General features: G+C 43.4%; 1 protein-coding gene and 1 long non-coding RNA gene across 3 annotated transcripts in view; one reads left to right on the top strand and one right to left on the bottom strand.

Annotated features, from left to right (window-relative positions):
• LOC130853202 (uncharacterized) overlaps positions 1-1246 on the bottom strand; it is a 33437-nt gene extending 32191 nt beyond the window's left edge. Inside the window, exon 1 of the long non-coding RNA XR_009053695.1 lies at positions 1035-1246. This is a non-coding gene — a long non-coding RNA (uncharacterized LOC130853202). The remainder of the gene's footprint in view (positions 1-1034) is intronic.
• Positions 567-27489, top strand: MAL2 (mal, T cell differentiation protein 2). Of its 2 annotated transcripts, XR_009053694.1 has the most exons (5): positions 567-834; positions 14877-15047; positions 22769-22924; positions 24816-24945; positions 25210-27489. XR_009053694.1 is itself a non-coding variant. In XM_057734675.1 (4 exons), exons 1-4 carry the CDS (start codon positions 703-705, stop codon positions 25279-25281), a joined length of 531 nt encoding a protein of 176 aa, XP_057590658.1. In that variant the 5' UTR covers positions 570-702; the 3' UTR covers positions 25282-27489. The 2 variants fall into 2 exon arrangements, 1 of the variants encoding a protein (XP_057590658.1); XM_057734675.1 differs by lacking the exon at positions 24816-24945 and having other exon boundaries at positions 570-834.
• The last annotated feature ends 251 nt before the right edge of the window (positions 27490-27740 follow it).

Here is a 27740-nt window from a genome sequence, read left to right on the forward strand (position 1 = left end):
GTAGATAACCTCAGCCCCACTTCATAGGTGGGCACACCATTGGCGCGCACAGCAGCTGGCTACCTGCCTGGCATCCAGCGCCACTAGATGTTGGGGCGGACCCATCTGATTCCAACAGGCGACACTGCTCTAGTGATGTTTTTAAAATCCCACAAGAGTCCCATTTAAAGCTGATCTACTCCACTTTTTAGGTGTGACTGATGACCTTGATTTTACCTTCTGAATCACAGCTCCAAGACCAGTCTTGCAGTTACATTGAAGGAAATGGGGTAGGGGAGTTGGGGGTGGGGGTGGGGGGAGACAGGTGGAAGAGAACAGGTGGAAACTAAGGAGAGGGAGAAAAGGAACAAATAAAGAGCAGGGCGGTGGAGCCAGGCGTGGAGACGCTCCAGGAGCGCCGGCCGCTGGCCTGTAAAGGGGACCAAGAGAGCGGAGCAGGAAGGACCCGGCCAGGTGGCCCCTGCACCTGTGCACGTGACTCGCGCGGGCGCCGGGGCGGAGGCACGCTCACCTGGGCCCACGTGACGGGGCGGGGCCCCGCCCGGCCGAGGACAGCGCGGCCACGCCCCTCTCCCGCGCAGCGCGCCGGGACCCCGCGGACCCGAGCGGCGGCGGCGGCGGCGGCGGCTGGAGCCCGGGAGGCGGAGGCGGGCGGAGGGCGGCGGCGGCGGCGCGCAGAGACGCAGCAGCGGCAGCGGCAGCATGTCGGCCGGCGCGGCGCCAGTCCCGCCGCCCCCGAATCCCGCCGTGTCCTTCCCGGCGCCGCGGGTCACCCTGCCCGCCGGCCCCGACATCCTGCGGACCTACTCGGGCGCCTTCGTCTGCCTGGAGATTGTAAGTGGGGCAGCCGGGGCGGGGGTCTCGCTGCGAGGGGCGAGAACCGGCAGCTGCATCCCGCCCTGGGGCCGTATCCCTCTGCACGGTCCCCAGCTCCCGTCCCTCCGACGTGGCCTTCTTCTGTGCCCCTCCCGGGAGGACCAGCGCAGCCCGCACCTGGGCGGCGGCGCCACCGCCCGGGCCCTTTCGCCCGGCACCTGTTACGCTGGCACCTGCTCCTCCGCTGGCGACAGAAGTGATCCCGGGAGAGCGAGCAGGAGGCCGCGCGGGGCCGAGGATTGGGGACTTGGAGAGGAGAAGGCTGTTTGGCCCTGGGGTACCGTCGGAGACCCCCGGCTGCTTGGCCAGGGACCGCGCTGGGCTGTAGCGGGAGCCGGCGCCCTCGGCCTCGCCTGTTGCTACCTGCCATTTTGTGGGGTGGTGCAAGGTGTAGCCAACGACTGGGTGATCCGGAGGCCGGGGATGTGGAAAGCGGGGGCGGGGAGGTACCAGGAAGAGGAGGAGGAGGGCTAAAGACCTGGGCTTTTTTTTTTTTTTTTTTTTTTTTTTTTTTGCCTTTATAAGCACCCTCTGGATTGGGGAGAGGAGCGGAGCTCAGGAGGCAGAGAAGGGAAAAGGTGAAGCACGTACGGTGCCCTTGACAGTGTCCACTCAACTGCGCTGTGAATGGTAGGGGAAGGGTACAAACGTGGCTGTCAAGTTCCTCGCCGCCTTGGCGCCTTCTCCCTTCCTAGTCTACCTTTGCAACTCCAGACCTTCTCAGCGCACTTTGTTGGGCCTCGGTGACCGCGGGGTCACCTGGCCTTTGTTGCAGCCTTCTTGGGCTGCAGACTTGAACTTTTTAAAAGGCATTTTATGGCGTTAGGAGGTTTTGAAGCTCGCTGGGGACAATGTACAAATGTGAATTGGGCAACCTGGGGTTGCATCATGCCCTGAAAATGGCAAATACAGGGTGAAACGTTCGGGAGCCGGTGCTTTTCCTACAGGCTGGTTTTGTTTGCTCGGTTTGGGGTTTCCATACAGTCCCCTCACCCCCTCCTTTGAGTTTGGATAACCCGGATTTGGGTCGCTTCGGTGTCACTTTTGTGCTTGTGGGACTGGAACGCCATGTGAGCATTGGTTTTCTGCCCTATTATGCTAAGCACCCTAAGTTAAGTTTAGCTCAGATTTAAATCTGAAAAAGGAGACAAGTGAGTTACAGGCTATGACATCAGTAATCGGATCGTGACTGCGAGGCTAGAAGAGACTGGTTTGAGTCTGAGCCCAGTTCGGAAGCATCTGAATGCTTGGGATAAGGTGCGGGCGTCCATGTGGGAGAAGAGCGGAGAGAGGGGTAGCCTTGGGCGCGCTGCCCCGCTGTGCAGACAGTTATAGACGAGTGTAGGTTCTGGGCTACTTTAGTTCCGTGTTCCTCAAATTGCAGTTGTTTGCATACCTCTGTCAGAAGTTTCCGACGTATCCACCTGTTCTAGAATTTACAGATTGTGCGCTTAAATGTATTCACTTTCTGACCTTTAGTACTTTACCGTAGCCTCATCCTAAGCAATAAAAACATGAATTCTCAAATTTGATATGCTGGTTTTATTTTTCTAATATTTATTCAAATAGATCCTTATATATTTACATATGTATATATGTAAAGATTGTGACATGCATATATGTATATATATACAAAGAAGGCTTATGCATGTGCTAGCAAATCAAATGCTATCTCAAGAACCACCTGTGATCATGTGACACTTTTGGAAACTCTGCCTAATTTTGAGGGAAAAAAAGCGGCAGGTGATTTATTCTATTTCCTCCCTCCCATCTCCATATCTCTTTATTTATCTAGCCCAGTGGTTAGTTCTCAACTCCTGCTATACTTATTTGCTTGGGCAGCTTTTAAAAATAAAAATTTGGGGGGGTGGGGTGGGGGGTGAAGGGGAAGCTGAGACGAAGCGAGAGAGTAGCACAGACATATATATACTACCAACTGTAAAATAGATAGCCAGTGGGAAGTTGTTGTATAACAAAGGGAGTCCAACTCGAGGATGGAAGATGCCTTAGAGGACTGGGACGGGGAGGGTGGGGGGGGACTCAAGGGAGAGTGGGGGGGGAGTTGAGGGAGGGAGGGAATACGGGGATATGTGTATAAAAACAGATGATTGAACTTGGTGTACCCCCCCAAAAATAATAAATAAAATTAAAAAAAAATACTGTCACTACCCCAGACTAATTAAATCAGACTCTCTGGGGGAGCACCCCGAGTCCATTAGGTTTTTTAAAAAGCTCCCTGGAGGTTCTAATGTACAGTCATGGCTGGGAACCACAGGGGAGGCCTTTTCAGGGCTCTGTGGACAAGACAGCTGTGTCTTGCAAATGCGAATCCTCTTTCTCTGCTAGGACTTCTGCCACTCGCTTCCCAGGGGAAATCCCAGGCTCACAGAAGTAACCAATCCCTTCCTCTTGTCCCTTCATTTCCTCTGCCTTCTTAGACCCAGGACGCTTCTAGGAGCCTTATCTGGATAGAGCAGCATCACTTCTGAAAGCCATTTCCGTTTAATTTTCACTTTTTATGGCCAAATATCTTGATAGGTTTAAATCTTAGGCCTCCATTACCTTTTACTTAATATCAACCTATCTCCTTCCCAACCCAACCCACAAAAAATAAAAGGACCAGAATATTCCAATGAAACTGGTGACCTTAGACAAACGAGACCACATTGGAGCCAAACTATAGCTCCTTCTTGACTCTCATCCTCTGTGCCACTTACAGCTATTGGATTATATGCTTTAAGAGAGCAGAAATGGAGGCCACCTTGGTCTCCTCTCTCTACCTAGTATGTCCACAATGAGGAGATGCACAAATATGAGTAAAGTAGACACTTTTGAAGCACCTTTGGTCCCTGATTTCTTAACATTCCTCTAAGTTTCTGATCCCTTGAAATTGTTCAGTCTCCTATGGCTCCTCTTCAGAAATTCCTGTCTGTAAATTAAACGTGAGAATTCACCAGAAGCAGTTCTAAATTCGAGGTGATATCCTTTTGGGGGACCCCTTATTTTAGCCTCTGCCCGTGTTTCTGAATATGCCCAAACTTCTTAACTTTGACTTTCTATCGAATCCATGTGTCCTTGCAATTTCTTTATTTTTATCGCATTGCTATTAAAACTGAACACCTGAAAACTGCATCTGACAAAGATGGGCTGGGCTATCTGTAGTTGACTAAGCTAATGAAACCATGATCCTGGAGTTCATTTCTCACACTAACCAGTAACTTTGCTCAAATAATTTTAATTCACCTTATTGTACCACATTCACAGTCACTCAAGTGGGAGGCATTTGTTGGGGAGAATATTCAAAAGATACAGATATTGCCAACCGCTGAGCACCAGGTAAAGTAGGTTCTAACACTGGCATCATAGGCGGAGCTATTGCAACCACATGCATGGTGTGGTTGTCTTGCGATAGGTATGTGGCACTCCTAGACACCTAAGTTGTCCGCCTCTGGGTTTTTTCACTCAGCTATACTTACCAATGTGTGCTTGCTATGACGAGCTTAATACTAAGTTAGTTTTGCAAAGGGAAGCCTTTTAGTTTAAGATGGAAAATGTTGCCTTCAAAAGTTATCAGTTTCAAAATCTAATGTTTCGATTCAGTATTTCCTGAATTAATGTTTTCTAAATCATCCATCAAGCGTTTCTTGAATACCTGTTGTGTGCAAGATACTATTCTGGGAACAAAGATGTTTAGACCCCGCCTCACCTGAAGGAGCTCATAACCTAGTTGGAGGATATGCCCCCAAATAACTATTACCATTCAGGGAGTAAAGACACAGCTATAGAAAGTGAACTATAGCTAAAGAACTATGTACAGACAGATCTGTCTATAAGAAAATGATATTGGAGCGTCTATACTATTGGGCTAAACAAGCTATTTCCGGTCCGTGTCCTCAGTGAGCTTTGTCTTATGTAATGCACAAGAAGGTTGGAAGTAGCAGGATGAAACAGGGAAAAGAATAAATGTCCTTATGGAATTCAGTGTGTTTCTCAGTTTCAGTGTTTAGGAAACCTCTACATTCCCCATGATATTCCTGAACATCTCTCTTTATGGGAGATGGTCTAGGACTCAAACTGCAGTGTTTGGATGCCACAATAATTTTCATGTATTCAACAAATAATTATGAACCTGCTATGCATAAGGCCTTATTTTATGCCCCTGAAAGAGGATAATTAACATAGCTTCTGCCCTTAAAAGAAATTCCTATGCAGTAAAGTATAAAGCCAAGAAAGAATTACTGTGCTGCGTTTGAAGTGACAAAATCGGTTTATGAAAGGTACTATTGAAAAACAGGGTGGAGTACATGTGGCCACTGGCAAGGCCAGGACAGGCAGCTTTAATGGGATGGTGACATCTTGAGTTTAGCCCAAAATGATGAGCAGAGGCTCTATGGAAAAAAAAAAAAAAAAAAAAAAGTGGGAAAGAGAATTCCAGGTAGAAACAAGGGCATGTGCCAACCCCAGGGACAAAAAAGACCATGGCATGAAGGTTCTGGCAATCGTTAGTGATTTTCTGTGTGTGTTTTTTTACATGACTCATGGGAAGGCGGCTGGAGGAGGAAAAAGAGCAAGTAAGGTTCAAGGTGTGGTTTGCTGAGAAATAATAGGCCAAGCCGTAGCATCTGTTCTGTCTGTGATGGGGAGCTGCTGAACGACAGGGATAAACTTGATCAGACTTGTGTTGCAGAAATCTTGGAGTGGTGAAGTTTGGTTATAAAGCAGGGAGATTGAAGGCAGGAAGATCAGCTAAGGGGCTTAGTGCAGTAGTTTGGATGAGGGGTGATGAGAGCCAGAAGTAGGACAAAGAAAAGAAGCAGAGAAGAGACACAGATTTGATATTTAAAAGGTCAACCGTTTATGTAAAGTTTTGACAGGGCCTGAAATGATCATAGACCAAACTTAAGTATAAGATGTAATGCAGAGGAATTATGCCAGAAAAACAGAACGTTAATGAAAGGATGATGTGGAGGGAGGAACTGTGGAGCAGGCATGTGCAGTCATGCAGATGAATCTATGGAAAGGATTTCAGGTATTTTCAACCCACAGCTTTGACTGAAGATGGACTAACACATAAATATTTGGCTGTATAGAGTTTTCTTTTCTCACCCAGAAAATAGATTTCGGTTGCAAGGGGACATTGTGTGTCTGCAGTGGTGAAGGTGGGCCATTCTAGGTATGTTTCCCTGATTCAAAGGGGTTTTAATTCCATGGGTAAAAATTTTCCTTTGCCCCTGGGTTAAAAATCTCCATCCATGTGAAAAGAGTCTTTAAAACGTCGAAGGAAAACAAACAAACAAACAAAATGCCCCTGCCAAAGATTATTTTCAGCAGTGGTTTGCCCTGACTGGCAGTTCCATAAGAAACAGGAAGAACTTTAAACCAAGTTGCTGAAAACCGTGACCTTGAGCTCCAAAGGAAAAGGTTAAGGAGAGGAGATTTGTCTTGTGGAGCCGGATAGAAATGTTGTACCTGGTGGTAGGAGCCACGGATGTGGCATTTCTGCATTGATATAGCTGAGTAGGAAAGACTGTGTAATGACAGGGGACAGGAACCTGGCTGGTGTACCCAGTACCATGCACGTGCAGTACTTAAGAAACGCTGCATGGTTGCTCTGTAGGACAAACTGAACAGTGTGTGAAAATATTCTAGAGAAACTGACTGGAGGAGGAATGGCAGCTAAAGAGTATGCCCTCTTACGTTTTGCCCAACTTTTTTTTCCTTCTAGCATTTTATTTTATTTTGAAATTTTTATTGAAATATAGTTGATTTACAATGTTGTGTTAGTTTCATATGTACAGCAAAGTGATTCAATTATACATATATATTCTTTTTTTCACATCCTCTTCCATTATAGGTTATTATAAAATACTGAGTATAGTTCCCTGTGCTATGTAGTAGGTCCTTGTTGGTCCTCTATTTTATATATAGTAGTATTTTAATCCGAAACTCCTAATTTATCCCCCCTCCCTCCCGCTGGTCCTTTCCCCTTTGGTAACCATAAGTTTGTTTTCTGTGTCTGTGCATCTATTTCTGTTTTTGTAAATAAGTTCATTGGTGTCATTTTTTAGATTCCACACATAAGCAACATCATAAGATATTTGTCTTTCTTTGTCTGGCTTACCTCACTCAGTATGGTAATCTCTCAGTCCATCCATGTTGCTGCAAATGGCATTATTTCTTTCTTGTTTATGGCTGAATAATATTCCATTGTGTGTATATATCACATCTTCTTTATCCATTCATCTGTCAATGGACACAGGTTTGCTTCCATGTCTTAGCTATTGTAAATAGTGCTGGTATGAACATTGGGGGTGCATGTATCTTTTTGAATTATGTATTATGTATCTTTTCTCTGGATATATGCCCAGGAGTGGGATGGCTGGATCATATGGTAGCTTTATTTTTAGTTTTTTAAGGAACCTCCATACTATTCTCCATAGTGGTTGTCCAGCATTTATTATTGCCCAGCTTTTAAAATGTCAAAATTCTTCCCCAGGAGTGTATAGTTTGACCTGAATTTTCCATGTTCTGTTTTATATGAAAAGGGCCATGCCCTTTCCTAGTCCCCGTAGATGACGTTCCTAGCTTTTGTGTGATAGCTTTCAGAAGAAGTGAGGTAAAACAGAAGAAAAGAGCAATGACTTGTACAGTCCTTGTTGATTCTGAAGCATGAGCATGCGTGAACATTTTTAACCTAGGTGACAACGAGTTACCTATAAACATGAAAAGAGGATTTTAAAAATCAAGGGAAATTACGAATAAGAATAAAAGGGAGCCAGAACATACTTCTCCCCTGTAATATGGGCCTTCCAATTTAGGGTTAGTATCCGCTATTTAAGAAACCGAAATGGAAGTTTGGGTCAGATGGGCAAGGAGAAAGTATAGTTCTTTGTAGCAACCTCAAACATATTTTTAAAGCTTTCAAATGTAAATCTAAACAGCATAACTTCATTTGCGTAAGTATATAGGCCTTTTCTATATGTGTCATTTCTCGTTGCTTCTCAGAATTTGTCTTGTTTTCCTTTCCCTGATTAAAAACAAGAGAAAACAAACACACAAACAAACAAAACACCTTGACAATGTGTGCCTCTAGTTCAGAACTGTACCAAGGCTAGTGCAGGACTAGTTTGGATGGAAGTCAGCATGGTGAGAGGCAGATGGGGATTGATGGAGGGGAGCCAGGGGAGGTGGGGCAAGCACAAGACGAGCACTACCCTGGTCCCTACTTCCAGGGGCAGTTGCAGTAGAACAGATAAACTGAACAAAATTTTGGGCCCCAACTGAAGAATTGGAAAGAAGATTGAAAGAGGTGTCATGAGCGAGATTTCCAAAGGTGCCAGCTTCCCCATAACTTTCCACCCTAGCCTCCTAAGATCTTGTACTAGGTGGTGGGCGTTGCCAGTAATAACTTGAAAATTGAGAAGTACGTGTTCCTGCTTCCCTAGTCTTCATGCTTGTTTTTGAACACCCACCATGTACCAAGGAATGAGCCAGGCTCCAGACAGCAGTGTATTCCTAGCATCTCAGGCTGCTCTTCTGGAGCATTTTCTTCTAGAACCATTCATTATACACACTGGTGAGTTTCCATTCAAGGAGAATGCACTTGAGCATCTTCTGTACAAAGTACCTGCCTGGGTTCTGAGCATACAGAGATGTTTAAGGCAGTGTTGCCGACTCTGACCTGACAATCCAGTGGGCAAAACATGCACGTGAACCTCCGATTTCAAACCAACCTACAGAGTATACATGCACCAGCAGCCATGGAAGCACCCAAAGGTGGCATCCAACCAGAGAAGTCTTTCTGGAAGACATGGTACCAGAGTTCAGTTATCCAGTGAAAATTCTGATGGCAGCATGCTAGGCAGAAGCATGGACCAATGTAATAGACTCTTTGTGTGCAGGGGATGAGGGACAGAGGCTGCAGCGCATAGGTAGGGTGGCAGGGAGAGGAGCGTTGCAGGGGAGAGGGTGAGCTTGGAGAGACAGGCAGCAGTATTCAGCAGTGCTGTAACCGCTGGACTGCAGTCACGTCGTGAGTGACTTTACACTTTTATGGGCTGCCTTATAAATACATCTATCAGTTATTGTATCTGTTGACTGAAGTATGTTCCCACTTAAAAACATTCTTTGGAATACAAGTTGTGTATAAAATGGAGTTATAGGTAACCTATTCACTAGAAGATAAATAGTCAGAACATGTTAAACGTCCTTTAATCCTATTGTTTCATTTGCAGGTACCCAATAAGTCAGCATCTATTGAAACAGGAGGGGTTATCAAGAAGATAAGGTATTCTAAACTTTTCGAGGGCCACAAACCCCTTTGTGATTCTGATGAACATGGTAGACTGCACCCTCAGAAAAGACGTATATGCCCTTGTCTACCCAGTTTTCTACGATTCTGGAGAATCCACCCTACCCTTGCCCTCAAGCCAATCCATGGCCAAAGTATAGAAACCCTGCTCTAAAATAAACACTAAACTTTGATGGGGACGAAATAACATAACGTTAAGAGGATAAGGTCTGGAAGCCCATTGCCAGGTTCAAATCCCAGGTCTAACATTTATTAACTGTATGACTTAGAGCAAGTTATTAATGGCTCTCTACCTAGATTAACTTATCTATAAAATGGGGCAAATAATAATACTTACCTCCCAGTGTTCGTGAGGATTAAATTGGTACAAAGAAAACCTTTAGAACAGTGCTTGGAACACAAGAGCTAGGTAAATGCTAACTCATATTTCTCTTACCCTCATCAGCTCCAAGCTCTTACTCAAACGAAGTCTGTAAGCCAGGCTGGGAGACATTTTTTTCCCTCTAGGCTTGCTGGTTTGTTCATTCTCACTGCCATAAAGTGATGAAATGCCCGATATGTAAATACTATAGTAGGAGGACTGGAAAAGGAGGGTTATATATTATATACAGAAAGTTCTAAGTACTGAGATGTTTTCTCCTTAGGGGCAGTCTGACCAGTCCTTTATGCCTTCAGCTTCACTTACCTTTCCCTGATCCCATTCCAAACACTGATGGAAAATAGGTCAGAGTAGGAATTGGCCTGTTTACTTAGTAAATAATAAAAGTATATGAAGATGAATGTGTCAAAGTGGTTTGAAAATTATTAGCCGAGATATCGGAGGGCATGTTTAAAAGCATGCTATTAGGAAATAAGTGACATTTGAAAGAAAAAGGGTGTTTGCAAAAGGAATCCTTTGGGGACACAGGAAGACCATCCAAATAGGAGTCAAGTTGAGAAGTCTGTAATCCACGCAGCCAAGATCGCTGCTTGCTCAAGACCGCAGTTTCCCGTGGGGTTACGTGTTCTTGCCAATCCACGGTTTCTAGTGAAAACATGTTTTAGCTCCCACTCCGAGGGTTCAGTTCGGTGTGATGTGTGGATGAATACTTCCACAGTTTTTTACAGAAAGGCTTCAGCCAAGGCACACCCTTCTGACCTGCAGGATACCGTAAGCCACGAAGGAGACCTGGGGGTTTAGGACTGGGCAGCAACTTAATCACGGCAACTCGGGATATATTTGAGCCCTTGAGGTGTGTGCCAGGTACACCTGAATTTGAGCTCAGGAGATGAGGGGTCACAGGGGAACACTGATATCTGCTTGAAGAAATAATGTCTGCCTTCGCATTACCTGGAAGTCGGGTTGTCTTTTTGTCAGAGCTTGAGATTCAAAGTCATGAGCCCTGACTTCATTCTTGAAAGAAATTTCAAAAGGTGGTGCATGTGGGAGTTTTGTGTGTAATTATCAGGCTTTTTAGGACACCAGAGAGCGGTGGAAGGCCATGATGGACAAGAGGTCAGAAAGTGAATTCGGATCCAAGACGCGCCCACGGCAGGTGAACAGGACCCCCCCCCCCCTTCTTCAGGGTGTGCGCACTCTGCAGCTGCTCCAAAACGTTATCAGCTGTTCTCCCTCGGATTTCAACCATTTTTCTGCTCTTCTTTTCTCATCTAAAAACAAGGTTCCTCCAGAGTCACCTCTACTGAGCAGGGACACTGATGAGTAACACAGCGGGTAGATACTCTGAGCTTAGCACTGCCCAGAATTACGTGATGGGAATATACTAAGCATTGGTAATGTTATTAAAAGCTCAATTTTTTAAAGTTGGAGCCAGATTGGGAAGCTCAGGAGAAAAGGTAGCTTTTGGCACAAAGGAAAGGTAACTTATCATGAAGGAGAAAAAGCTGTGTCAAGGCCGTAGGGACGCGCTCACCAATGTGACAGCCTTGCAGCGAGGAAGGTGGATCTCCAGAGTGGGCTTATTTTTGTCCTCTGACCCATCCTCTATCTTCCAAAGCTCCAGTGGTGAGCAGGACTTAAATGTGCATTTCACAGAATCTCTGATCTAGAGATGTAGTGTGTGTGTGTGTTTGTGTGTGTGTGTGTGTGTGTATTTATGTAGAGGGTTAGGCATTCATACAACTTCCTGCTTCCCCCACCGCCTTTCCAGCCACACACACACCACAAGTGAGGAGGCAAGTCTGTTCTCTTTTCATATACACACTTCATTCCCTTTACAAGCCTTTGAGGTTTGGGCAGGGCTGTAGTTTTGAGCCTGACCGGAACAGTTCATCTCTACTGTTTCACGTTAGCATCCGCTGTCACAGCCCTCGTCTGCCTTGAAAGCCTGCTTCAAAACCTGCCTCCCCTGCCTAGCTTCTGGATTCCTCCCCTTCTGTTTCTTCTCCCCTCTCCCAGTCGCTCTCGGAGCACACAGTGTTGAGCTCTTTTTATAGCACTCACCGCAATCTGCTCCTGAATCAGATTTGATGGTGTCTATTTCTCCCTTATTTAGAGCTCCTGGAGACAGAGCCTTGCCTTTTTTTTTTTTTTTTTCCTCCTTTTTTCTTACTGTCCTTCTGCAGTGCCTGGCAGCAGATTTGAGGCTGGCCAGTTGGAGGCCCAGTACAGGTTTATTACATGTTATGTTTAATTCCAAGGGATCATATAGCCTCTTCTTCAGAGGTGTCAAATTATCATAATCTCAATATCATATAATTATGCTTATCTATCTGAGTCTTCCTGTCCCTCATAAACAGTGGCCAATTGTTCTTTATTATTCTTTATACTGGTACCTAGAGTCTCAATAAATGATTCTTGAATTAATAGATATTTAATAATGATGTTTATTTCTTAAACAGTATTTAAAGTAACATAGCTTGTTTGTGGTGGGAGGGTAAGAAAAGTCTACCAAGAATTGGCTGAGAAAAAAAAGAAAAAATGGGAGATCTTATCGCCTTCAAATATTTATTAAACAGTATGAAAGAGGAGAGAATCTTTTACCAGGAACACTGTTTTTTTCATAGCTACTAATAAAGTTGTGGTTACATTTTTTTAATATGTATTAATACTAATGACTTAGATTTGCTTCATAAAAACTTTCTGGGTTGATTGTTCATATTTGATTTGAAATTAGGACTTGGGATATACCACCACTATTATCAATTTATTAGAATTGGTGCTTAAGTTATCATTGTTTGTGATAATTTATTATGCTTTCCAAAATGCTTTTCAAAGTACTAATGAATTGTATGGGCCTTTTTAAAAGAAACTTAATACTTAAATTTTTAACTTTTAGTTACTTATGCAGTTTGGGTCTTATCTAGCAAGATACACAGTTATTGGTTTTTAATGTTTGGTGCTCCAACTGTTGTTCTCATAGGGAAACTAGGAGTTTGTTCACTAAGCAGATATCTGAGAGCCTTCCATATGCCAGACGTACCTGCTTCTATAATGTCACCTATATTGTGGGGCAGGAGGAGGGGAGGTTGATTTCCACTTGCCTGTGGGTGTCTCCCCACAGGCTTATAACATAGGTTTTTGCGTTGCCAAATGTAGCACAGTGCCTGACTGAGAGTTAGGAAAGAATTATTATGTAGGTTAATAAATGACATGGGATGCAGGAACATATAAGGCCCAGTGTGCTGCCTAGAGGTCTAATAGTATAGTTGGGCTGAGAGCCAGGGGCATTCAGTTATAATGTGTCTCATCAATGTAATAAATCCACAATAGGGAGTTTGCTCAGAGGGCAGAGGAGGACCTGAGCATGGGGTGGAACTCAGCAAAAACCTGAACTGATGTGCTCTGCAGGATCAGCTATGCATGGGAGTTTCTCAAATACACATGGGGAGGGAATGACCCTCTGGGCCAACGTATGTCAGACCACTCAGATGTGAAAGAGCTTTGTCGCTGGACTGTTAATTTCTTTTGTTATAATGTCAGATGTGAGGGGTTTAGTGGCGAGAGACAAGTATGAAAAAGACAGGTTAGCTCATAAAGGACCTGGAATGCCATGCAGAGGATGTGTAGCCTTTATCTCTTTAGTGGTAGTATGGAGGAGACTGTTACTGTCAGATTCATAAAACTGTCTTCACCCCTAACCACTTCTCCGCCTGTGTTTTCTAACTCACTCCTAGCTGTGCCAGCCGGAAATCTGGGTATTCTCCTTATCTGTTCTTTTGCTGTCATGTCCCACATCTGATCAGTCACCAACCACTATTATTTACTTCAGAATTTCTCTCTGATCCACTCACTTCTGTCTGTCCTCAACTCCTTGAGTACAGACCACGCTCTGTTATCATAACAGTCCCTCTGTGGTCCCTCAGCCTTCCCTCCTTTCCCCTCCAGTCCATTGTCACACTCCAGCCAGAGAGAAACTTCTAAATACAAATCTGATCATGCTCGTTCCTGCTCACAGTGGTCTGTGGCTTCCCATTACCCTTGGGTGAAGTTTATCTCCTTGATCTGACCTTCAGGACCCTGCAGCTCATTCTCCAGCTCACACCTCTGGCCAGTCTCCATGTGGTGCCTGCTGCTCCAGCCTCACTGAACTCTGCCCCTCAGCTCTGCCAGGCTGTTTCTCAGCTTCCCAAAATCATCTCAAGGTTTACCCCCTGCCCTGGAAGGGCCTTCTCTGCCCTCTGCTCCTCTCCCTAGCCCTGTCCTTTGGGTTGTTGCTTCTAGGGAGTGTTTCCTGACTTTTCAGATCTGCATTTAGAGCTCTCATTGTGTGGACTTGCAGTGCCCAGTATTTGCCCAATTGTGACATGTGTGAAGCAGCATTTTAGTGACTTGCTTAATTTTCTCTTTCCTGTAAGAGACTGTGAATTATGAGATATCTGAGACCATTGTTTACCATTTTACTCCTAGCACCTGGCACAGTGCCTGACAGTAGGTACTTATTGAATATTAGATCTGTGAATATCTCAAGTACCTATTCTCATGCCCAGCACATAGAAGAGTGTCAATAAATGATGGAAGGTTTTAGTGTTTACTATCATGTGCAATAGCTGCTATTCTATATATAGGCAATAATCTCACCTGTACAAATAGGCTGTGATAAGGACAGAAACATGGCCATTAGAAGTGACAAGTGGGAAAGTTATGGCTGATCTTTGCTAATAGGCTCCCTGAGAAGTGGTGACAGCAGAAACCAGTGGACAGTGGTTTAAAAAGTAACAGCACGGAGAGGAGGTGGAGAGATGAATCTGTAAAAACTGCGGACTGAAAAGGGAAATCCTTAGAGCGGGCAGTAGTTAGAGAGGCAGCAGGGTCCAAGGAAAATACTTTATTTGCTTTTTAATTCTTACTTTATATTAGGGCGTAGCTGATTAACAATGTTGTGTTAGTTTCAGGTGTAAAGTGATTCGGTTATACATATACGTGTGTCTATTCTTTTTTCAAATTCTTTTAAAGGAAAATCCTCTTAGATGGTGAAAGAATGCTGGGCCTGCTCATGGGCTGAGGACAAGAGTCCAGCAGGAAGGGAGGTGCAGAAATAGGGGTAGAGTCAGCTCAGGCCCCAGAGGAGAAGCACTGGCCTGCGCCTGAGAGAAGAAGGCATCTCCAGTGATGATGGAGACAGGTCGCTGGCGGGGCTGCAGGAGCACACGCAGGGGCACGGGGAGGACCAAAGGCAGCAGTTAGCCTGACGCAAGCACGTTCAATTCTGTGGCCCAAGCCTGTTACCGTGTTTCTTTTTCCCTTTAGGTGTTCGGGGGACTCGTGTGGATCCTGGTCGCCTCCTCCAACGTCCCTCTACCTCTGCTGCAGGGATGGGTCATGTTCGTGTCGGTGACGGCTTTCGTCTGTTCCCTCCTCTTCCTGGGCGTGTTCCTCTCTGGCGTGGTGACTCAGATTAATGCCAATTGGAACTTCCTGGTAAGGGATATTTAAGTCTCTTTCAGGAACATGTGAGAAACTTACAAATATCTCATTCTGTCCCGAGATGCCAGATCCCCTGTTCTGTCTGTTGCCTCTAGTGGAAGAGAAAAGGTCAGGGCACAGGGGCTGCTGGGCCACCATGTGGCCAGCCTCGCTGGACAGCAGGGTCCCCGTTTGTACAATTCCTGTTACTTCTTTATGAGTTAGATGACCTTTCCGCAGAGACTGTTGTACTTCATACAACAAATGAATCAATCGCACTACAGTTGTGGAACAATTGAACAGATGCCTGTGGGAGATGGGTGCTGGGCTCTGTATCTTAAAATTTTCCATTGACTCCTGCTTCAGATACTAAATACATGTATTCTTTTCAAAAAAAACAAGTAGCTCTGTAGTTTACTCTCCAAATACTTAGAAAAGGAAAGCGGATGTTTCATATTTATTTTCAATGCCTGTCCTAGATTAGTAAGAATTGATACGTTTTAAGACATGAATTTGCAATCGACACCATTTTTAAGATTATGACACCATTAAATTGGGTCAACTTACTCTCCCTTTTTCTCATACGCTATAGGGAGCCTCTTTCATGCTGGTGGTTATTCATTCTCTGGGACGACCTCAAATTGGCCCCCAGTGGAGCATGAATTCCAGTCCGCAGTGGACAGCGCTTTAATGAAGTTCCTGAAGAACCAGCATTAGGTTTCCTTCACACTTGGGTGGTTAGAAACTTAAATCAGATCATTAGCTGAGCTTTACATATGTTCCTTTCCATGTGGTAGTATTTTACTCAGTAGCAAGGAAAATATTTGCTCTTGTCTTATGTATAGACCATAACGAGAACCATCATCTTAGATGTTATCAGCAGTGCATTCTAGTGGCTGTAGCTGTCCATTCAGTCAGCCCCGGGGCAGATGGCGTAGCGTAGTGTAAGCTAAGGAGGAAGTGTAGTGCGGTGGGTATAATAACGCACGGGCTTTGGGATTAGTTTGGTTTGCTTACTAACCGTGTAGCCTTGGGCAAAATATTGAGCCTCATTTCTTCCTTTGTAAAAATGGTAATAATACCAACCTCACCAGATGCTATTAAGGAATAATGGAATTCATGTGTTATAAAGTGCTCAGCTTTGTGTCTGATTTATAGTAAGTGGTCAGTAATCATCATAATTCCTAAACACGCTGCAGCGTGTAGCTTGAAACTTTGAAAGTCCTGCAATTTCTTAGGTTGCTGATACGACGTATTTCTACCTTTTTGCCTTGATTTCTCATTAATGACGAGAAAAAATTTCTAATAATTACTCAAGTGATGAAAATCAAAAATCCCTATTTAAGTTACAAATAGATGCTTCATCCCCTTTTTCTAAGTGCCTGGCTTTCCTAAAATAATGCATGAATGAATCAATCCCTAGTGTTGGTGAGTGCCCACCAGGCTCTTTTAATAGCAGGCTTGAACGCAGTGTTTGGCCAGTATGTACCAGTAGTATAACCTAACTGGTACTTTGGTACTAATTAATGCATAGCCATTTCCCCAACCTACTACCTCTTCCTAAGTGCTGTGCTCCCCATCACTGTGGCCCTTTCTTTGAGACCTTCCTGGACCTCCTAATAACCCAACAACTGAAGAGTTAATGTCTGGAAAAGTAGTGAGTCTCCAGGACCCTGCAATGCTCAGCATTCTTTCTAGCCGGTTGATGTACACACCTTACCAATGTTTAAATATTTTTCCAGTATCACTCCTGGTTTTATGAGACAAATGTCCATACCCTCTTTTTTCCTTTTGCTTATATTGAGTCTTATCTTTGGCATGGAGTACAAGCATTAGTATTAGGTTTTCTAAATTTATTAGGTTTAACTAGGTTTTCTAAATTTGTGTTTCTTGCCACATGGTGGCATTGTATCTGATGTTCAGACAATAAGATGTAAGTTTTTTGTTTGTTTGTTTTTAATTAAACCACTTTATGAAAGGGACAGTTGAAAGTGCCAGTCTGTTCCATAGGTCACCTGCAAAGTTTATCTTACGGCTTTTGAGCTGGAGTAGTCCGCTCTTACTGAGGGAGAAATGGAGACAGCGACACACAGGACACAGTACAGTGGTTGTTAGGACACAGTCTTGTCATATGGTGGGCATACTTTCAAAGAGCTGACTCTGGCCTTCAAGGAATTCGCTTATATGCTTACGTAGTATTTAGAAAGGGCACCTTTTTCCCCCTGTTCTTTTGTGATTTTCTACATACTCAGTCACTTTTGACCACATGGTTGCTTTGGATAGGTTTTGTAATTTATCTTGTACACTCTCAGCCAGGAAAATTTTTGAGCCATGCATATCATGGAGTTGTCACCAGATGGTAACAATTTTTAATTGGTGCATTCTGGAATTGTTAGACGTTAATTGCTCCCCCCCGTGATAACAGTTTGATGTCGCCTGTATGCCATGCGTGAAGGAAGGAAGAAAGTATTTTGATTAAGAATTTACTTTCTAGAAGTATTCATTGTGAGATAGCACCTACAATATGTATAGCTTCTAGTTTTTATTGATCATGAGATTAAATTAGCATTCATGGCTGATGTCAGTATTTTTTCCCAAGCTTTCTAGTGTTGGTGTAAATGGTGAAATAAAAATATAATATGTGATAACATATATTAAGTGCTAAAAACTTGCCCCCTTCTAATTTGAGGAAAGAAGCAGATTTCAATTTTGAGATGCTTTTTCTTTATTGTTTTTGTATGGAGAGGCAATAATACCATTTCACCTGACTTTAAACAGAAGATGTCATACTTATTGTCCCCTTTTAGAGAGGAGAAGTGTTAAGGAAAGATATATGTCAGAGAAATAAAAGATACAACAAAAAAAAAGGTCCTGACAATCCCTTTCTTCCCCCAAAGTGTAGCGGGCACACAGTGATCACTTGCCTAGTGTGGAAATCACTTAATATCACAAAGTGTCTGAGCTTTGTTTTCTGTCCCCACATTCATCTACCTATTTGACCTTATGGAAAATTATTGTTGTCCTCATTTTTACAAATGAGAAAACTGAAGTTCAAAGTGACTGTTATCCCTTGTTCATGCTGCCACTGTGTAAAACAGGATCCCCCTATGTACAGGGTGGCTATTTTTTTAAATAGTGAACGTTTGACCTTGAGCTGAGAAGCAAAACGTGGGCTAGAGATAAGAATGTGGGAGAGAGTTACTTGCTGTTGAAAAGATTCAAGGTATGCTTGAGGCTGAGTTTACTCAAGGTGAAGACAAGTGAGCCGCACTCTGGGGTGTGTGAGTCTTAGGAAGATTGGCAGAAAAGCAAGAGTATGTGAAGGAGACTCGGAAAGGGGATGAGAGCCTCTGCTAATGCGGGAGTGCCAAGGGCTTCAGACGGGTGGTCCACAAAGGCAGTCCCTGCCCGCAGCACCAGCATCGCCCGGGAACTTGTTAGGAATGCAGATTCTCAGGTCCCACCCAGACATGTAGAGTCAGAAATTCTGGGGTGGGGGCCTAGCAGTCTGTGTTTTAACAAGCCTTTCAGGTGCTTCTGATACACACTAACCTTTCAGAACCTCTGGCTTAGAATGAATAATCTGCATTGTGTGAAACAGTGAGTGAAATCTGTGGAAGCCCTTTGTGCACACGTCCCACACACAGCGGGAATTGGAATAAGATGTCCGGGTTGGCCAAATGTCAACGTGGGTGTCGCTCTCCAGTGGTGGGGGATGGTCCATGAGCACCTACTATATGCTTGATCCTATATTAGGACCTAGGAAAACAATGGTGAAGAAGACAGGCCTGGTAGTGGCTCTCAAAGAGTTTGTTGGAGTAGACAATGGCAGTGAGAAATGATTACACAACTGATGGAATAATTATAATTATGTTAATGGCCAAGAAGGCACTAAGAAGAGTGTATATGTCCTCTCCGGGCTACTGGGAGGCAGACTCTAAGATGGATTCAGAAGCCCAAGAGATTTTTTTTTTTTTGAGGCGGGGGAAAGGGGAGGAAATAAAATCTTTAAAAGAGAAAGGCTGTAGGATAAAGCAGAGAAGTCTTGGAGAGTGATAAAGTCTTGGCCAAATTAGTGAGACGCTCCAGAGCACAGCCTTCCTTTTAAGACTCTCGTATTGGGCGAAAGTGGCCAGGCACCAGTGTCCGCACGGGGCCATCACTGGCTGAGGGCGGCCCAGGAAGATTGCGGCCTTAGTTCAAACACAGCAGCAGATCTAAAATCCACTGAAGCCAAAACTGTCAGCCAACTATGCCCCTCACAGCAGAATGTCAGGCTCTTTCTGAAGGGACACGCGTGCCGGTGCGCATCCCGGGTGCTCCAGACCTCTGCTTGCACCACGCAGTTCCCCGTCTCCATACGTGTTCGGGGCCTCACTGCTCCAGGGTTCAAGTGTGCCTCTCTTCCCGAAGCAGAACTTAAAGGAGAGAAGCTGGAGCGACAAACGGCAGCCCCTCCGACCGGAGTCGGTCTCGGAGCCACAGCTGGTCCTGGTCACCTCCCACCTCCACGGACTATTTTCAGTTCCTGTTGTTCAGCACTCACGTCTGCTGGTCTCCGAGGTTTACTGGGTGTGTAATCCACACCCTCCCTCGTGAGGGAGCATAAGCCCCCTGGTAACTTTATCCTTTCGGGCCAGTATTGCTGCCGTTCTCCATTTTAGTCATAGTTGGGCAAGAGAGATCTAACAAGGCCCCAAATAGCTCACCTGAGTTCCACATAGACTCCTTCCTGCCCTCCTGTATCAGCAACCCTGCCTTCTGTTGTCAAGATGGTGACTCCTCCTCTTACCTTTTGATCCCTGAGCACAAAGAATCCAGAGTTCACAGGCAGCGGCCATAGCTCATAGTTGACTGGGACGCTGGCTGCATCCTCTAGCAAGAATACATCCGCTGGGGACCAGGACCTCTGATCATGCAGAGCCCAGAGTTTTGGGCACAGCAGTCACAACGTCTTTCCTCAGGTCATTGGGAGTGATGATGGTAAGACGAGAAGCTCCTTCCACCCTTAGTTCCCACTCTTCCAACAGGGACATGACACCATACTGAAAACTCTTCTTCACTGTATCTACTGCATCCCGAAAGATGGCCACGCATCTTCACAGGGTAGTACCTCCAGGCTGTGCCTTCAGCCAACCATCCCGTCGTGCTGTCAGGCCAGTGAGTCCTAGATGGTGCGGCATGTGAGACAGCTCATGGTTGTGGGCCATTCCTATTCCTCCTTTGCCGAGAAGTTGGTCGCTTGGTCAGATGCTGTGTTGAGCGGATGCCTATGAATCAGGCATTCTGTAAGTCCCTGGAGAGTGGTGGTGGCTGAGGTTCTGCAGGGAGGAAAAGCAAATCCATACTCAGAATGAGTGTTTGTTTTGTGAGAATGAACCATTATCCCAGGAAGGTAGGAGCTGAGTTTCATCAATTTGGTATCAGGGTCTCAGAGTCAGTCTCTGTTGCTGGCAGGTTCAACATTAAGGAAAGGCGGTAGCTAGGTCAGCTTTGGCAATGGGGAGTCCATGCTGTTGGGCCTTCACATAACCTCCTCCTCCCAGCCACGGCCACTCTGTTCATGTACCCGTAGTGCCACTAACCAGGCAGCTGGTGACGAAGGCTGGTTGCGTCAGCTGGCCAGGTCATTTTCTCTATATGCTGTCCCATGGTGGATGCTTCTGGTGTGCGTGGCCATGTAACAGAAAGGTCACACTTCAGTCTTCCTACTCCATACTTCCTTGTCTCCAAATTTTTGACCTTTTGTTCTTCAGGGCCCTGACTAGCTTGCCAGACCATTCACCACTGACCATGAGTCTCTGTATGTTCTCACCTTGGGCCACTTTGCTTTCTTAACAAAGTATATGACATGCTGCGCGACTCGTGGTTCCATCCGTTAGGAAGATGTTCGCTAACCACTGTCCTTCAAAGCCAACCCTGAATGTGGCTATAATGCACGTGTAATGCGGCCGTGATCCCTTTTCACCTTGCAACTCTGTGTCGTGCCACCAGAAACAAGCTCAGGGGTTTTCTTCGTCCTTCATCTGGACCTAAGAATCACCTCCCCAATGTGACCATAGGTGTGGGCCGAGGAAGGAGGGCAGCCCCATCCTGGTGGGTGACATGGGGGCCGGGCTACCTGCTCACGAGGCCGACACAGGCCCTCTAGCCCAGCTCAGCTTGATCGCCGAAGTGCCCTTCCCATCTGAAGAAACATTGCTTTGACTTTATGAGTTGGTGGCTTTGATAGAACTCCATTCATAATGGGTAGTTCTGGATACTTAGTCACTTGGTGTCTCAAGATCAAGTGTTCCTTCTCTCCAAGGGCCCAGGAGGACACCAGGAGCTGCTTTTTCCAAGTCAGCTTATATGTCTGACTTTGGAACCCCAGGAGCCTACATAGTAATTTTCTCACCACTGTTGCCATGTGTTCCTTACTACATCTTTTCCTCCATCACTTCAGGGTGCATAGGACCCTAAGGCTAATATGGATAGCTGGATAGTGTGACCCAAGCCATACAGAATTGGGCATGTGAGAAGTTTATTGGATGGTAATACCTATGAAAGATGAAGGGGGAAGAAACAGGATTGGACAGGGAAACCCTTCACCACAACTCAATTCTGATCCTCCGGTAAAGGAGGGAGGAGGCAAAATTAGGCAGGAATAGAAAGGTGGTATTTGGAGGGGATGGTACGGAGGGCTGGGAGGCTGGTGCAAGTGATAATTCGTTGTGAGAAGACTCTTTCCTGTCAGAGACGCTACCATGTGTAAAGGGTATCTACCACGTGTAAAGAGTATCAACCTTAAGGTATAGAGTGATTCCTAGGGACCAAAATGAGACCATAGTGGGTGATGTTCAAAGAGGAAAGAGGGTGGCATCAGACAAAGCAGGTGAAGAAGGTAAGAGCCACATCATACCAAGAGTTGCAGGCCATGTCGCCAAACGTTTCCCATTCCTTTTAAGATAAAAACTTAAAATGGAAATGATGAATGGTGACTGTAAGGTGTGTAATAATAAATATGAAGTACCAGCTGTAGTAACTGTTAAAAAAATACACAGCAGTAATTCCCAGTGTAGCTTACATGCCCGACTTTAGAACCCCAGGAGCCTACGCTGATGGTTGGTGTTGATGGTATGTTAACTCAGGTAAGGCGATGTGAATTTTAAGAGTTCTGTGCCACATTAATGCAGTGAGAGATAAATAATAATTGAGTTTTGTATGAAAAGTTCCTCTACTTTTTATAGAAGTATATATTTGTTTTGTTTTTTGGAATATCGGGAAATATGGTATTGAATTCAGTGATTTCATATGCCCATAGTGTATGGAATGACAATCTAATGGATAAAAATAACAATTGCTCAATAATTATAAAATGTGTATATAATTATATAACGATATACAATAATAAAATAGGTATATAATAACTCTAACAAGATGTAATTTGAGTGCTGTTTTACTTGAATTTTAAGAACAGGAATTCTATGGTACCTTAATTTAAACTGAAATTGTATATTTTATTATAAAATTCAGTGTATCCAAAGGTTTGCCACTGTGCCAATTACAACGGGTCAGTTGATTTTCACTGGGATTCTAACAGCTTGTCATTGCTAAGGGAGCCAAGAGAAAAGACACATGTATTAAAGACTGTTTAAGTGTGCTAATTTTCCTGAACCTAAACTTCATTTGAAAGAAGAAACAAAAAAAATCTTATTCTTTTTAATTGTAGATGTCTCTTTTCCATCCTCTTTCAGGATTTTGCTTACCATTTTACAGTGTTTGTCTTCTACTTTGGAGCCTTTTTGCTGGAAGCAGCTGCCACATCGCTGCACAATCTACGTTGCAATAGAACCGTGGCTGTGCATCTGCTCTTGAACGATAACCAGTATAACATAAACGTGGCCGCCACGGTAAGTGTTTGGTGAATACAGTTTACCAGCACTTCCCCTCCCCTGTCAAGGTCTCCAAGAAACTCCTCCGACAGCAGTAGTTTTCTTTAATAATAGCCATCAGCATTAAATGTATAATAGCTGTTTATCTGTATAGTAACCTTATGAGCCAAGTGATTACCCCCAGTGCTGTGGCTGATGAAACTGAAGCACCAGGAGGCTGACAGTCATGTAAGATCATACCCGTCAGTGGCAGTGGTGGGTCTTGCCCAACAAAGTCTACTTTGTGAAAAGAATTAATTGTGCTTTCTGCTTTGTGTAGCTTCAGACATGGGTAGGGAGATTTGTCCTTCCCTTTCTTTCTCTAAGGGAAGCTGCCTTAGTAAACCTCTACATGCTTCAAGTTCTACATCAGTCCCCATTTCATCCATGCGCTCCAATAGAAGTAAGTCTTTAGTTTCTGAGTTTTAATGACACATAAATGCATGAGCCATTCATTTGTGACATTCTATTGAGTGCCTCACTTTTATTTCAATATACCCTAGAGAGAGGAAAATTCCTTTTCACTAATAATAGATACCAAAGTGGTCATTCACGCAGGGGCCAGACAGCCCAGTGTGGGTAAGTGAAATCAGCTGAGCTGACTCACAACAGGGGAATGACCTCGCTGAGCAGATCATCTGATGAACAAAATGTAAGCGGATTCCTAGTCAAAACAGAAACTGTCTCCTGTCGGGTGTATACTTGACATATAATTTAAAAATGCACCAGTCTTTTTTTTTTTTTTTGATGGGAGTCATTTGAGACAGAATTTATCAGAATTCTTGTGCTTACAAAGCACAAACTAGAGCAGTTCTATAAACACAACTGGGGAGAGACACATGTATGCAGCCCCCCAGGATTCTGACATCAGTGAGGATAACATAAATTCATGATCTGGACTTCAAAGAAGACGTGGAGGACAATTATAACTACACGTGAGCCACTCAGAGTGTAGTAAGATTTACACTTCGAGATTTATGGTTTAAGGGTGTCATTGCTCAAGAAATTTTGAAATGTCTTGAAATTTTATAAATCATATGTGAAATGTGATAGAGCGTTTCTCAAATTTGACAAACCTGCATAGTTTGCATGTCATTACAAATATGGTATAAAACTACAATAAACTTCTTTAAGTTATTGAAACAAGACAAAATAGATTTTGATCAACCATGGAAGAGGAAACACTGGATTTTCTCCTTGATTACAAAATGTCTCTAATGCTATTGTCTTATGAAGAGGACCCTGTCTTGTGAAAAGGATATCAAAGAAAGTGGGTCACCCAAAATAAGGTGTATCAGACAGGTAATAAAACAAAAGTATTGTTTTAGATTTGGGAATATTTGTGACATTTGTCAGCTTTTCAAAATTTGTGGTGGTTGTGATTTCTTTTCTTGTTCTAATTAAATATTCACATTCATACTTTAAAAAACTGGTCATTCTCATTCAACAGAAAATGCCTAGATCAGAGATGTAGCAGAGAGACAACCAGCAGAAGGGTGGGGAAAATAGCAGAATGGTAATTATGCTGTAAAAATGTTCTGTAGGTGGATCTGATATTCCTTCTCAGAGCTCTGGTTTCCTAGTAAAGTATTCCTGTACCACAGCATAATGTTTTAACATATTTAACTGCTTTGGTAGTTTTCTATGAGTCATAAACCCCCAAAAGGGTGAGGACAATACCTATTATTTGTTTATATGTACGAAATATACTGATGTACACATACTTGGTGCTAAAGAAATCCTTGTTGAATATGAAGGACAGTGATTCAAAGCTAAGGACAGACTTGAGGACTATCTCCCACGGCAACCTGATGATTCACTTCTGTGAGTTTTCTCTGTTCAGCTCTAAAGTCACTTTGCATTGTCACAGAAGTGATTTGCTACACGCTCAAATCCTGATAGCTGCAGTTTGCTTGGCTGTGAGATATCTGCGCGAATAGACATCTCATCGTGAAGTTTTGAATGTGTACCATCATAGGGGTTTCACCAGTACTTAACAAGTGAGTCTAGTATGTGAACAAAGGCTCAACCTAAGGCTGTCCACAAATGAGAACATTATTAGGGGCTAGAATGTTTAAAAGAAAGGTTAATGGCGTGAGGGGATAAGATCGTCCAAAAAAAGAGATGCACGTAAACCGTTTTCATAAGTGTTAAAGTATCTTTAAGTAGGCTGGTCTGTCTTCAGACAGTTGTTCCTTTGGACAACTGTTTTCTTAAAGTCGGGGTTATGCATCTGATGTGAACTTGTGTTTCTTTTTACTTAGATTTTTGCCTTTGTGACGACAGCTTGTTACGGTTGCAGTTTGGGTCTGGCTTTACGACGATGGCGACCCTAACACTCCTGACAGACTGCCTGTGTGTTAGTTTCATTTGTGTACTTTTTATGTGCGATCAATTTGGATACCATTTTGCCCGGATATAACAACATCCTCAAAGTAATTTGTTTAGTATATGGAGAGAATCTAAGTTTTCGTTCATTTCCTGATGTAATTTTAATTTTATTATGATGTTAAACAGAGAAATGGCCTTTAGTTTTACATCTATCTTTCTCATTTTTTTTATTATTTTAAAGAAAGTGTCCCTTTACATGCATAAAATACAGAGACATCGTTCATGAAAAAGGGGTATCTCTTGTGTTTCGTTACTGAGTCACCTGAACCTTAATTTTAATAGGTAACTAAAACTGAACAAATCACATTTCAAATCAGCTTCCCACTGAACTCTGTTTTTGTGTAAAACAGAGATCAGCACTCTTTTGCTCTAAAGGTCCAGATAGTAAATATTTTAGGCTTTGTGGGCCGTACAGCCTCTGTCACAACTACTCACCTCTGCTGTTATGACATGAAAGCAGCCATAGACTATGTAAATGAGTGAATGTAGCTGTGTTCCAGTAAATCTTTATTTACAAACACTGGCAGCAGGCTGCATTTGGCCTGTGGGCTGCAGGCTATCGTTTGCTGGCCTCTGGTGTAAAACCTTGGTTGTGGGTTCTGTATTTTATTGAACCAATCCTGAATGGTATAAAGCGAATTAGACAAGCCACATAATATTTAGTCTCATGCAATTATCACATTGTCTTTGGGTTAATGGTCAAATACCCTTGAAGGGGCTGTAGTTTCTCAAACTAATTCAAGCAGAGTCTTGGGTACAGGAAAAATTAATTTATGAACACTAGTTCCTTGATCCACTTAAGGGTTTCCTAACAACTGAGCAAAATGCTCATCTGGCATCCTTAACATTTGAGCCCCAGAGACCGCTAACCACTCCTGGAACTGGTATTTAGCTCCTGATGTCTTACTTTGGGTTTATTTATGCTTGAAATATAGCTGTTTGCCCTGTGCATGATTATACAAGTATTTATGTGTGGATATGTGAGGCTTTACCCCATAGAGCTCTCCAAAGGGTGAACTTTTTACTTCTAATTCTTTTACGTGATTCTGAGTTAAGTTTGAATAGAGTATGAAATATAACTGAAAGTTGTAGATCCTCACATGTTTAGAGAATAGTCTTAACATCTATGTTGTTTTGCACTGGTGACAAATACATAGAATCAGTTTTAAAGCAACAACAGTCACGAAAGCTATCTCTGGCTGAATAGCAAAGAGAAGTATTTTAACCCAGCTCAGAGACCCTGGTCTCGGCAAGGTGCCAAAATGGCTTGCGTGGGAGAACCAGTTAGAGTTAGGCCCCAGCTCACGTCACCTGTCTAAAGAAGATACTTACCTCTTGCCCCAAGAGGGCTACCTCTGGGAAAAGAGGGCTTTTGATGATTTTTATATTTTCAACCTTTTGCTTTTTGGCTGAATCACCCCTTACAAGTGCCATGTTCAAGTTGGGCTGTTGGATTTCATGGAACATAGAACAGTCCTGAATGAGTAGTATAATCAATGCTCAATGATCAAATGCTGTTTATGTAATAATCCCCTAGAAAGAACAGTCTTACTAGGGTTTGGTTTGTGATGTAATTCCAGAGATAAAAGGTATATTTAATATGTGGCAAGAGGAAGTCAGTCTTATGACTTTATACTGATGTCATGGCTTTTCTATAATATCCAGCTTCCTTGGTTTTTCTAGCTCCATACCCTGTATTATGAATTGTATATTGCAAAGTCATAAACGTGCCATAAGGCTATATCGTCCATTCCAACTGGAATCGTTAAAAGTTAGTCGGCTAGATTTAGTTGTGAGATTATATTTTTGTTTCCAGGGTATAACAGGTCCATGCGTGGTGGCATTAAATTAAATGATTTCATGAAACTGCTTTGGTGGCACTTTTGTAAATGGATTGCTTCTAGATCATTAAGAACCAAGCCTAAAACTCATCTAACTGTGAATACTTAGAATTGTAAATTAATCACGATCTAGATTTGTGAGTTGACTGACAAAGCACTTGAACAAAAATTATGGCATTTGAGAATTTCTTTATATACCTTAGCTGTAAAAATGAGAAAGTGTTGGTTGGTTTTAAAATCTGGTAACTCCATGATGAAAAGAAATTTATTTTATAAGTGTTACAACTCTAATAAAGTATTCATTTGATAATCTTTAAGGGTCATCTATTTTTTATACAATTCACTTTGAAATTCAGTTAAAGGTTTGATATAAACTTGACAGATATGGAGCTTCTACCCTCATAATATGTAAGAGTTCTGCTTTCAACATTTCCATATAAAAGACAGTCTCTCAGGAAATGCCGGTAAGTCTTTTTCCTTTAATGAAGGTTCAGGAGGTGAGTCTTTGGAAGTAATATCATAAAGGAAGTTTAAATTGTACTCTATTTTGTTTGAAAAGCATT

The sequence above is a fragment of the Hippopotamus amphibius genome, chromosome 5, assembly GCF_030028045.1.
Source record: "Hippopotamus amphibius kiboko isolate mHipAmp2 chromosome 5, mHipAmp2.hap2, whole genome shotgun sequence".
NCBI classification, from domain to species: Eukaryota; Metazoa; Chordata; class Mammalia; order Artiodactyla; family Hippopotamidae; genus Hippopotamus; species Hippopotamus amphibius.

Excerpts from the sequence above, each read along its gene's own strand:
- MAL2 (XM_057734675.1), top strand. The coding sequence starts at position 703 with ATGTCGGCCGGCGCGGCGCCAGTCCCGCCGCCCCCGAATCCCGCCGTG. Across the intron at positions 835-14,876 it reads CCTTCGTCTGCCTGGAGATT|GTGTTCGGGGGACTCGTGTG; the intron begins GTAAGTGGGGCA and ends TTTTCCCTTTAG. Across the intron at positions 15,048-22,768 it reads ATGCCAATTGGAACTTCCTG|GATTTTGCTTACCATTTTAC; the intron begins GTAAGGGATATT and ends ATCCTCTTTCAG.